This window comes from Balaenoptera physalus, assembly GCF_965194825.1.
Source record: "Balaenoptera physalus genome assembly, chromosome: 4".
Classification (NCBI taxonomy): domain Eukaryota; kingdom Metazoa; phylum Chordata; class Mammalia; order Artiodactyla; family Balaenopteridae; genus Balaenoptera; species Balaenoptera physalus.
Genome location: NC_138891.1, coordinates 24,565,279 through 24,578,572, shown reverse-complemented (window position 1 = coordinate 24,578,572; position 13,294 = coordinate 24,565,279). Strand labels below are relative to the sequence as shown.

The following is a 13,294-nucleotide window of genomic DNA, read 5'->3' as shown; positions in this document are numbered from 1 at the left end:
TTCTCTCAGAGCATTTATAAAACGCAAATATCAAATTAAAAAAAAAGGGGGGGGTTAATCCCCTGGCGGTCTAGGGGTTAGGACTCCACATTTTCACTGCTGAGGGCGCGGGTTCGATCCCTGGTTGGGGAACTAAGATCTCACAAGATGCGTGGCTAAGCCAAAAAAATAAAAAATAATAAAATAAAAGGCAAGTATCCTGAAGACTGTGTCTGCAGGTGTGATTATTGCCATCCTTCTGGGTGGCTCCAGACTTAAAGCCATTTAAAGTCAGTTCCAACATGTGTCCTCGGAAAGAGGCTCCCCAGACCTGCTGAGTGCTGGCTGAGGGCTGTGGACTGAAGGTGAGAGCGACGTGTGGACCAGCCTACTCTGGCCAGAGGCCATCACCTCCTGCAAGGGCAGCAAAGACAGCCACCACACACAGAGCCTACCAGAAGCAGTTTCAGCCTTGCTGTAGTTGCTGGGCTGTTAAGTTCCACGCGGGCAGGGATCTTGTTTTGACCCCCAGTGTATCCCAAGCTCCTAGTACATTGCCTGGCACACACTGGGTGCTCGATTAAAACAAAAAATTTTTTTTTTAAATGAATTGAGTCCATTCCTTCTCACTTAGCGATAGCAACTTTGCAGAGTTTTCTTTGTTCATGAGGTGGGTTCCCGTCATCTCCAAGCTGGTGGCCTCCAGAAGCTGACCTTCTATTTAGCTGGGAGAAAGGGTGTGCTGGCGAGGACGCTGTTAAAGGTCAGGCTGGCACCGTGCTGCCCTCAGGGAGCTGGGACCATGGCTGTAGGCTCCTGTCCTCCCCCAGGGCCTCGGAAAATAAGCACAGGACGTGGAGACGCCCCATCTGTAGCCAGGTCCTGCCTGCCGTGCAGGCCACGGATCACAGACGTGAGGCTCAAGGTCCGAAAGCCAGGGGCTCACAACACAGGGCACCCCTCCACCTCAACCTCTGTGAATATTAGTTCACAGCGGAACAATACGTATCCTAGGCCTTTCTTCTCTCAGTTCTCCTTTCCTCCCTCCTCTGCCCTGGCTCTGAATTCCAGGTGCTGCACTGACCAGGACGGTGCACAAGAGCCTCGTGGGCAAAGGTGATCCTCAGAGTAGCGGCACACAGGAGCTCGTCAGGAATGCAGACCCTCAGGCCCCACCCTAGACGTGGCTGCATCAGAATATGCATTTTAAACAGGATTCCTTGAATGAATCACATGCACCCGAGACTTGAGAAGTACTGGGTTGGAGCATACAACCTTCATTGAGAAAATGACCATCTTAGCTTTCTATCTGCTGCTGAAACAAATGCCCCCAAATTTAGTGGCTTCAGATAATACTCATTTATCCTCTCCATGGCTGTGGTCCGCAGTCTTGGTGGGCTGGGCTGGGCTCTCCTCTGGAGGCTCGGGGAAGACTGGGCTTCCAGAATTCGGTTCCTTCTCCGGTTTCCACATGGCCCCCCTTCATTATCAGAAGAGCAACAGTGTCTTCTTACACTTTGGACCTGACTTCTGCTTCAGGCTCCCATGATTACACTGAGCCCTCTGGATGATCCAGGATAATCTCCCCATTTTAAGGTCAACTGATTAGTAACCTTAATTTCATCTGCAAAGTCCCTATTGCCACGTGATGCAACATAAGCACAGGTGTGACACCAGAAGGCAGAGGTCATGGGGGCCCAAATTCTGCTTACCACAGTTGATTTCATCAGCAGTAGGTCCAAACCCGGATGAATGGTCTCAGAAGGGCACCCCCAAGTGCTCTGAATGTTCGGTCATCTCTGTTAGCGTCTCTCCCTGCCACACCTCATTTGGTTCTTCCTGCCTGACCCTTAGTTTCACTCCAGTTACCACCGCCCCCCCTACCCTGCCATACAGTCTCAACACATCTCAACTCCCTCCCACCCAAGACAGCTCTTACCTGAGGGTGCACATAATTCTGCAGGAAGTCCATCCTTTCCACACCATCTCAGCTCTACTCAGCCACCCAGAGGGAAGATCACAAGGAACAAGGCTCATGCCAAAAAAAAGATGGCACCCACGCCTGCCACTTCATGTCACCCCTCACTCTCCCTCAGCTCTGGCATTAGAGACCTGGGGCTCTGACCTGCAGAACAGAAGGGGCACTGGACGCGTGAGTGTCAGCAGAAGGTCTCTGGGAGCTCAGCACCACCCCAAGATCACCTGAGCCAGCAGCCCTGCATACTCTCCAATTCCAGACAGACTCATATTTGACTGGATAGACTGGTCCTGTCTTCAAGCAAATCCAGAACTAATGCTAGCCTGTCACTAGCTGGTTGGTCACCAGTCAAATCCAGTTTATTCTTATGAAGGCCCTTCTGAGTTATCCCAAGGCCACACAAATAATCTGGAAAGAGAGGGTTAGGAGACATTCTCCGCTTTGGTTTTCATACTTAAATATCAGCCCTTACCAGTCTTGATTCCCTAGTGAATTCTGACTGTTTCTAAAAAGCAAGCCCGTCCTCAATGGACAAATCCTGCCATCCGTGACAAGGGTTAAAGGCTGTTCCACGCTCCTGAAAGCAAATCCAAAAATCATTCCCGAAAAGTTCTGAAGGGACTTATTTGAAGGACAAGTCACTGGAACATGAGGAAATTGGTTTGTTCAAAAAGCAGACACACTGATCTCTGTGTGACCTCCAGTATGAAGGAAGCCCTCCTGGGAACAGATTCTCCCTCCCTGGAGTACCAGTCACCCGCAGGCCGGTCTCAGGGAGGCGCACGCGGAGACCCACTGCTCAAAACACAGCTCCTTCTGTGCGGGAACCAATGGAGCTAAAAAACTCTGAAACCAACATAGCAAATTCTGTTGAGTCTTCTTTAAACTCCAACTTGACAAATTTATTAAAGCAAGAAAAGCCAAGGGAAATTAACAATTCCACATGGACGACAGTTTCAAATTCACCCATTTGTGACCTCCGCCCTCATACAAACCTGCTGCACAAGGCCACAGGCAGCCAGGAAAGACTTTCAACTCCTTCTTTACCACACCCCTCCCGGTGATAAACAAAGTGCCAATGCAGCAGCCACACTGTACTTACACACCCTGTTTCCAGTTACCAGGAAGGAAACACTCCCGAAAAACCTGAAACCTCGAAAGGAGGGGGAGCCTTTGGAAACTAACATTTATAAACATCTACTACATGTTGGCGTGGCGTATATATTTTCTCATTTAATCCTCACAGCCCTGAAGGGTGCAACACCCTCACTGTACAGTTAAAATGAGAACCGAAGCTCTGAAGGGTAAGTACCCTGCCTAAGATTTCCAAACAATCAAATGCAAATCAGGATTTAATGCCAATTTTCCCTCCCTCTCCTTCCACAATGAATGATCGAGGATTTCCCATGAATTTCTCTCTTCCAACAGACTCTCCACAGAATCTGGGAAGTCCTCCTCACAGACTGTACCTTCAGTGATAGGCAGTCCTATTGGATTTCGTGAAGAGGACAGACCAGCCTTTCTTATCTCACTGCTGCACATGGCGGGGAAGCTACCACCAAGAAAGGACAACGGGGCTTAAGTTATAGGATGAACTACACACGTTCGAGGTAGGGAGAGTATCTTGTACAGAAAACCCTACTAAGAGACACTATGATACAGTCTAAGGCTGAGTCTGTATGTCCAAATTGGGATTGAACTATACTGTAATTTGTTCCCTCCCACCCATGGAAGTGATCAAAGTGAAATAGAGTTCATTTGTAGAAAAAAATTCCAAGTATAAAACAGTTTGGAGATCTAAGGAAACTAACCCATAATTTTCTTTGAGCTAGACATATAACATACCTGTTGAATTTTAAGTATCAGCTAAAGTCAACTGACAGTAGAATCTTCTCCATCCAGTAATCAAACTAGTGCCAGACTCAACCGCTTGAGGATGCAAAGCTGATTGTCTTTAGTCCTTTGTCCCCTTGCTATTCAAACTGTGGTCTGTGAATAGCAGGCTGGGCATCACTTAGGAGGTTGCTGAGTGTACAGAATCTCTCCTATGGAATCAGAATCTGCCTGTTAACAAGATGCCCAGTGAAGCTCTGAGGAAAACCTGAAATGCAGCAGAAATGCAGACTCAAAGCACGTCCAGGGCCCCCTTCATTCCTAGTCACCCTTCGCATCGGTCCCATACAGACCCAGCCCCTTCCCATACTGACCGTCTCGGGGGACCTTTGGAATAACCCAGCCCCCCCCCACCTCCCTCACACGTACCTGCCATCATCTCAGAGCCTGTTCCCTCCTAGTTTAAGATCTTCAAGAGACCACGTCTCTTCATCTCTTTATCCTCATTATCCTCAAGAGTCTGGCAACTCATTACTTGGCCCACAGCAGGCTTGTGATAAAGTTGCTAAACTCCCCTAATTTCAACACAAAAGAGAGCCAGGAAGAGTTGGGTAGGTCAACTAAGGTCACAGGCAGTCAGGGGCCAAGCCACGGCCAACCTTCTGAACCAAGGAGGCACAAACGGGACTCATGTCTATGTCCCTTTTTCCTTTCTTTCCAAAACCCACTCACCCATTTTGGATAGCTCAATTCTTGTCACATGTTCTGAGAACTACTTTGCTTCTGCCTAAGCTCATTAAAACAAAAATTCCACCCACACTATACTTCAAAAGATACAAATTTAATTGAAAATTTAATGATATGGATTTCACACGAGCCATAGTTGACAGCTGCTAAGGACCTGTTCACACCTGGCCAACTAAAATGATGCCCTGGTTGCAGCCCCTGACACTGCTCTGCCATCACAGCACCTTTTCTCCTTGTTTTATACTCTTAAGAGATAGGGTAGGTTTGCTTTATTAACAACTCCAAGAATCGTTTTCTTCAGTTGCAAAGGAGGCTTCTAAAATGAAAATCTGTTATCACTAAGATCTTAGTGACAGAGCAAACCTCCCAGTGGGGCTGAGTGACAACTAGCAAAGCATTCAGGCTGCTCCTGGGCCACCAAGGCCCATCTGGCTAGTCAAGGCCACCCAGAGCACTCCTGTTTTCTCCAGACAGCCATTCCTGAGCCAGCTGGGTTGGGTCCCACTCGTCCTGGCTTGCACCAACACAAAGAAAACCTCAAGAATATTAGCCCTGCCTTTTTTTAAGGAGAAAAGTAACAATTTCAAAAAATGGGCTTAAAAAAAACCACAGATCATGTGGGAAGCACACCTTTCTCAATAGAGGAGAAAGTAGCTCACATTATGACAAAGAATCATACCAAACACCTCAGACTGAAGGAGGAAATATTTCATGACACTCATCAGACAATGCTGAAATAAAACTGTTTGGTTTGACGCTTTGAATAAGTTCCAAGTTTTTATATTTCACAATTTGTAGAGTCCACAGTCTGCTAAATAAAAGCAGTAGTAAGATTTCACAAACTATTATACAATTTAAATCTTATGAATTTAATTTCATAAATATTTAGGTGCACATATTCATACCGGCTAACCTAAAAATGCAGTTTTTATCTATTGTCTAAAATACTTTAACCTTAATACTTTAAAAGATTTAGTTCCAGCACTGAAAATAATCCCATCACTTTTTTTGTGTTTGTTTTTACATGTTTTACAAACAAAAAGGTTGTGCTCCTAGTCAAAAAGATCCACAGACTAATTCAGCATGTAAAAAATAATTTTTACAAAACATCCAAGACAACCTTTCAAATCCACTTTTATTTTCCTTTTTCCTCCTCACATACAGAGCTTCTCCATACACCGCATTTCTTGCAGCTATAAAGTCATTTGACGTTGGTCAGGTACCATTTTATCCCCTAAAACTTTGCTGGCATCAAAATATGACAGTTAACCAGTGTTAAATCTATAAAATATTTACATAGCACAGCACATTAAGCTTTAGACACTTGGCAATTAAACCACATAAAAATTGGACAAGACCCCCATCCTACATGTTCAGAATCAGGTGTTCACAGTCCCTATCTGGTGACTGTACATCGTTCAAAACGCAGCAGAGGCAACAGGCAGTTACTTTGAAGGAAACTGAACACTACGATCTGGAAGCACATTATGATGCTACCCCAGTGTCATGTACCACTCCACCTTTCTCCAAGGCGGTCTCATAATTCTGGAATGGCAGGTCCAGCTGATACAAAATGAAGACAGACAACACAACGTTTACTCTGTGGAGATATCTTAACTCCTACTATGGACGCATGGTGATTTTGAATACAACTCGTCCTAAAAATTTGTCACGATCATCCTGGTTTTTTAGGTTGGGTGATCCATCAATCTTGCACTCAACTGTGACTTCGTTTACGTCATTTCTATTACCAAAGATGAGCTGGACGGCAACTAATGGCTGTAGATAGCTCCCCTGGCAAATAAAGGAAAATACATGAATTCAAATTCTGCAATAACTTTACACTTTATCAGGAGTTTGTTTATTCTGTAAAATTAAAAAAACAAAATTTTCATTTAATAATTAGATCTATTATTTTTTTAATCCTCTACCTTTTTTTCCCCCCTTAGCTGGATATTCATTTATCTTCACTTTAATTTTTATTGGTAAAAGTGTTTATGACTATGAATTTTCCTCTAAGCACTGCTTTAAATGTATTCCATAGGTTGTGATTATGTTGTGCTTCATTATTTTTTAGATATTCTATAATCTTGGTTTGAGTTTCCCCCTTTCCCCAGGAGTTGATTAGAGAGTTCCCACCTCCTCCCTCTTTTGGAAGGGCCCTTTTATTTCAGTAATTTCTAGTTTTCCTGCATTGTGATCAGAAAGTATTGTTGTAATATATTTCTATTTTATGAAACTTGAGCATGCATTTTTTATGATAAAGTTTTGTGACTGTTCTGGGTGTTTGAGGAAGATATGTATTGTATCTATCTATATATTAGTATGTTTGAAAAACATGCAGAAGATCTACCTCACTTGATTATGTTACTTAGGTTTCTAACATCCTTACTTATGGTTGCTGTGGGACTTGGTACAAATATACTCATAACTGTTTTGCCATCACTGTGGTTTCTAAATACAATTCTTCACTAAAAGGAACTAGGGGCTGATTCTAGGGCGGAGGCAGGGAAAGTATAAGAACCTGGAACATCTTGTGGTGCCAGAAAGTAGGGAAGTGCTATAGGAATCAAGGGAACATGTCTATAAAGGACACAGGAGCCAGAGCCAGCCTGAAGGTCTCCCACCAGCCAAATCTGGGACAACATTAGCACCAATATAAATGATTATAACATATAACCCCTGAATCAAATAAGAATCCATGAGAATATACTGATATAAATAATAAACAGTGGAGAAGGAAAAGCTCTTCCTTAGAGTGGAATGCCAACTAGTAAATGGAAAAAGAAAAGATGAAATTAGAAAAAACATTTGAGAACAATTCTATTAGTAACTGATTGTGGAAAGAATTGACAAATGCTAAAGTTATAGGAGAAATAATTTTATAAACTCTCCAAGTATTCGCCCCACATGATACTTATTGATTACAAAGAAAAAAAAAAGTATAACTTTACATTAGGGAAATCTGGCTGACACCACCTTAACAAGGTTAACATCACCATTAATGGGACTCAACACCACGTCCCTCCTGATATGCTATTCTGAAAAGGACATAACATTTCTTCTGAGGCATTCCTGCCAAAGATGTACAACCTACATTTAATCATGAAAAACATCAGATAAACTCAAACTGAGGAACATAAACCAACAAAGTAAGCCAAAAAAGGCCTGTACTCATTTTTGAAGAGCTCAAGGGCATGAAACAGACAGATGGAGGAACTGTTCCAGGTTATAGGTGACTAACAGTGTAACATCCTAGACCAGGAAAAAACTTTTTTTTTTTTTGCAATAAAGGACATTATTGGAACAACTGGTGACATTTCAACAAGATCTGTAGATTAGATAATAGTACAGTATCAATGCTAATGGTTATATATGATAATGTCCTTATTTTTAGGAAATTTAACGTAAAGAGCATTTAGTGTAGAGGCACCATGTTTATCACTGAGTGCCAATGATGGTTCAGGGGAAAAAAATTATATATATATATTTTATATACATATATATACATATACATACATATATATATATATATATATATATATATATATATATGGAGACAGATAAGACAAATGGGAAATCTGTGTAACGGGTCTATAGGAACGCTTTGTACTATTCTAGCCACTTTATGTTTAAAATCATTTCAAAATAAAAAGTTTACCAAATGCTATTTATATACATATACTTAAAAGAAAAACTATGGAAGAAATTACACTACAATAACAGTTATCTCTGGGTAGTGACTTCTTTACTACTTCTCTATATTCTTTAAATAAGCACACCCTAAGAAATGAAAGAGAAAACTGTATTTTGAAAATAATCATCCTTTAACTTAGCTGCTTCGGTTTGGGGCTTATAGTTAAGATCTGGAGTCTCCATTTGCCATCACCATTTGTATTTAAAAACCAGAATAGATGATGCACACGTTACACAGGGCATACGTCTACCTAATCCAGACAACTGGCATTTTAATACAGACTACCAGTTTTCCAAGAGTCACTACCACTTAAGAACTTCTAAATACTTACATGCAGTTTTTTCCCATAATATGGAAAATATTTTAAATCTATCGTTCCATTGGAAGGATAAGTTGATAGCACTGCTGTGTTTTCACCCTAAAGTTGAAAACAAAACAAACCGTTTTTAGGTCACAAAAAATAGTTTTAAGAAATGTATTTTTATTAAAGCAGTGTCACTTATGGACAGTATGAGGAAACTACAATGCCGCTCCACCTGCATCCACTACAAGTGTGTTTTTGAAAAGAGACTTACTCATGTTGATTTAAACCCTTTGACACAAACTGTCCTGATTTCCTGATATATCTTATATACTTTTCCATGACAGTCCCTTTAACTTACAGCCAGATCTACTCATGCAATGTCTGTAAAATCTTATCTGCTTTCCAACTACCAAATGCCAGTTCTCCAGCCACTGACAGCAGGAATGCACAAGTAGGTCTGGGACCAATGAAAGCTAAGATGAATAAAATATTGTGCTTCCAGACTGGAAAGCAATAGCTGCCACACCTAGAAGGTACCACTCAGGCCTGCGAGGCAGCAGGTCCAAAAGTTTCACATGATTAACAACCATGATAACTGTAACCAGAGGTGGAAACTATGATGCAGCTGACAAACTGTTAGGGAAAATTTAAAGTACTCCAAGGAATACCCTTCTTAACCAATTTAAATACCACATTTCCCTTGAATAATTTTTATGAGCACATGTAAATCAGTTAGAAGTATTATATGTCTACTGCAGTTATATTCCATGTATTAAAAAAACTGATACAGGGACTTCCCTGGCGGTCCAGTGGTTAAGACTCTGCACTTCCACTGCACGGGGCACGGGTTCCATCCCTGGTCAGGGAACTAAGATCCGGGATGCCGCTAGGCACAGCCAAAGAATAAATTTAAACAAGCAAACAAAAAACTGATACAACAAAAAAGAAACAGACTCTCGGATAAAGAAAACAAATTAGTAGTTACCTCTGGGGAGAGGGAAGGGGAGAGGGGCAATATAGGGGTAGGGGATTAAGAGGTACAAACTACCATGTATAAAATAAATAAGCTGGGCTTCCCTGGTGGCGCAGTGGTTGGGAATCCGCCTGCCAATGCAGGGGACACGGGTTTGAGCCCTGGTCCAGGAAGATCCCACATGCCGCGGAGCAACTAAGTCCGTGCGCCACAACTACTGAGCCTGTGCTCTAGAGCCCACGAGCCACAACTACTGAGCCCGCATGCCACAACTACTGAAGCCCATGCGCCTACAGCCTGTGCTCCGCAACAAGAGAAACTACCGCAATGAGAAACCCGCTCAGTGCAACAAAGAGTAGCCCCTGCTCACCGCAACCAGAGAAAGCCCGCATGCAGCAACGAAGACCCAATGCAGCCAAAAACAATAAATAAAATAAAATAAATTTATAAAAAAAATAAAAATAAAAAATAAATAAGCTACAAGAATACATTGTACAGCACAGGGAATATAGCCAATATTTTATAATAACTATACATGGAGTATATAATATTTAACAATTGTGAATCACTGTGTTGCACACCTGAAACTGAGGTAATATTATAAATCAATCATACCTCAGAAAAGACTGATATACATGATAACGATATAAATCTAGTATTCTTCTTGAAAAATAAGCAATTTATGAAAATTCTCATGTAACACATTCTGAATAGGCCCAATATTGACTGTAACCTTTACACATACTGAGTAGATGACAGACAACAATGATTAAAATCAGTGGCAACTTCACAAGGCACTAATTAAAATAAAACATTACTAAATGTTTGCATTCTAGATTTGAATAAATGAATTTCTACTTTTGAAAGCATACATGAAACACTATAGCAAAACTAAGAATCTCCTCTAAGGGAAGCCGTACTCTCTGCTTACTTCACTTAACGACCACGAAGTGGCAGATGTGCATGGAGTGAGAGAAACACATGGACAAGCGACACAGGCAAGACAGCAAAGCATAAAGCGATGACCACCCACAAAAAGGGCAAGTTCTAACGATCCAGATCAACAATATTTAAAAAGAACAGGAGAGGGGCTTCCATGGTGGCACAGTGGTTAAGAATCCGCCTGCCAACGCAGGGGACATGGGTTCGAGCCCTGGTCAGGGAAGACCCCACGTCGTGGAGCAACTAAGCCCACATGCCACAAGCACGGCGCGCCTAGAGCCCGTGCTCCGCAACAAGCGAAGCTCCTGCAATGAGAAGCCCGTGCACTGCAAGGAAGAGTAGCGCCCGCTCGAACGAAGACCCAATGCAGCCAAAAATAAATAAATAAATAAATTTATTAAAAAAATAATAATAAAGAACAGGAGATAACAAGGCTAAGAGAAACTGTAGAAGCCATTTTTCAATCACTATTCAAACACCACCCTACGTCTGTACGCCTTAATTTAAAAAAAGTTAAGTCTAAAAAGAATCTAAAAAGGAGTGGATATATGTGTATGTATAACTGATTCACTTTGCTGTACACCTGAAACTAACACAACATTGTAAATCAACTATACTCCAATAAAAATGAAAAACAAATAAATAAAAACAGAATACATGCTAAAAAAAGGTCTAAAATAACATTTTATATAGGAGAAAAAAATAGTCACTTTGATATAAGTACTTTCGTACATTAATTACTTTTAACCTATTTTTCCTTAATAATTCATACAAACACAGAGATGTTCCCCAAAATGTAAATTAAAGGTTTTCTTTAATTAATTAATTAATTAATTAATTAATTTAGTTTTGGCTGTGTTGGGTCTTCGTTGCTGCGCGCAGGCTTTCTCTAGTTGTGGCGAGCAGGGGCTACTCTTCATTGCGGTGCGTGGGCTTGTCATTGCGGTGGCTTCTCTTGTTGCAGAGCATGGGCAGCACTCAGGCTCAGTAGTTGCAGCACGTACGCGCGGGCTTCAGTAGCTGTGGTGCACGGGCTTACCTGCTCCGCAGCATGTGGGATCTTCCCGGACCAGGGATTGAACCCATGTCCCCGGCGCTGGCAGGTGGATTCTTAACTACTGTGCCACCAGGGAAGTCCTGGGTTACAGTTTATTGAGCACTTCAGTGTACATTTTCAGCCAGATACCACACTCAGTTTATATTTACCTCATTTAGGCCTAAAACCCTTAAGTGTGTAGGATCAGTTACAGAGAGGGAAACTGAGGCTCAGAGTTATGGTCACATGCTCAATTAATTGTTCTACGGGTGTGTGCCTAAGCCATCACGTTGGCAGACTTTTACTTAAAATTAACATTTAGAAATTGTGAAATAATAAAATGCATATCTGAACAATGATGAGATAACTTTTACAGTGAAGCTACATATCATGGTTTTCTAAGTATACGAATGGTATCATATTGGAAACCATGAGCAACTAGGTCCAAGAGTCTATTAGCAGTCACTAAGTTCCACTGAAAACAAAATAAAGGTTTAAAACTAATGTATTTTGGTTCTTCTGTAGTCATCACCTGTAAATAACTTGAAGGACACATACCAAATGTTCTAAGCAGTGATTAACTCTGGGTAGCATTTACCAAATGTTTTCCTTCTGCATTTTTCTAAATTTTCTTAAATGAACATGATTCATTTTTGTAAGAAAATTAAAAAAAACACTAATGACATAAATATGAATATTACATCTTTTGCAGGAACCATCCTTTAAAATTAAAGGCCACCTCTAAAAGCATGTTCTGTCATCAGTGTTTTAGTGTTTCTAGGACTCTTAACTTGTATGAAAGCAATTAAGGGACTGCCCCAGTGGCACAGTGGATACGACTCTGTGCTCCCGATGCAGGGCGCCAGGGTTTGATTCCTGGTCAGGGAACTAGATCCCACATGCGTGCCTCAACTAAGAGTTCGCATGCCACAACTAAGGAGCCCACATGCTGCAACTAAGGGGCCGGCAAGCTGCAACTAAGAAGCCCACCTGCCCCAAGTAAGACCAGGCCCAACCAAATAAATAAATAAAAAAACAAGACCAAAAAAATCCTTAAAAATAAATAAATAAATAAAAGCAGATCAAAGTTAAGAATACAAGACAAAATAAAAGACAAACGTATTATATAAAAGGTAAGTCAACTAAAGAATTTACACTAAGAACACTTGATTATAGACGAATCTACTGGAAAACAGCAATAGGGTGATAAGCAGTAAATGTTGCCATCTGTTCAGAGCCACACCTCGAAGACTTATGGATTCCACCTGATTACTCCTTTGTGACTAGCCTACGAGTAAAATGCAGTTTTACAAAGATTTCTGCCAATTTTGTGTGTTGTTTCTAAAAACAAAAATATTCCACAACTAAATAAACAAAACAAAAACCCCATCTATTATTTGGATTATTTTATGTACTTTCCACACAACTCTTCAAAGCAAAAGGGACAGCAAATTGAAATCTGAGTCATTAGACCAGATGTTCCCCCAACTATTCTAGAATAGTTCCCCCAACTATTCTAGAAGCAAAAGATACATAACAGATAACAAGGAGAAAAATCCATTTATAATCCTAAGTGAAGAGTTAACATGGAGTAGTTTATACTGGCCAAAGGCTTACAGAAGTGAAACCTTAGGAAACCAGTGGAAGGCTTTTGCCCTTGTGGGTGGGTGGGTGGGTGGGGGGGGATGGGGGTGGTGGTGTGTGTGTGTGTGTGTGTGTGTGTGTGTGTGTGTTTTCTTTTCTTGATGGTGCTGGCTCCACAGACCCACCGTTCCAAGTATATCTACACTGTCTGCTCACGTGCA

General features: G+C 41.5%; 1 protein-coding gene across 2 annotated transcripts in view; it reads right to left on the bottom strand.

Moving 5' to 3' along the window:
- Window positions 1–5,654: 5,654 nt before the first annotated feature.
- ATP1B3 (ATPase Na+/K+ transporting subunit beta 3) overlaps window positions 5,655–13,294 on the bottom strand; it is a 41,820-nt gene continuing 34,180 nt past the window's right edge. For both annotated transcript variants that reach the window (XM_082461311.1, XM_082461310.1), the window contains 2 exons: window positions 8,566–8,652; window positions 5,655–6,331 (listed from right to left, as the gene is read on the bottom strand). In XM_082461311.1, the coding sequence (XP_082317437.1) occupies window positions 6,161–6,331; window positions 8,566–8,652 (258 nt within the window). In that variant the 3' untranslated portion in view covers window positions 5,655–6,160. The remainder of the gene's footprint in view (window positions 6,332–8,565; window positions 8,653–13,294) is intronic.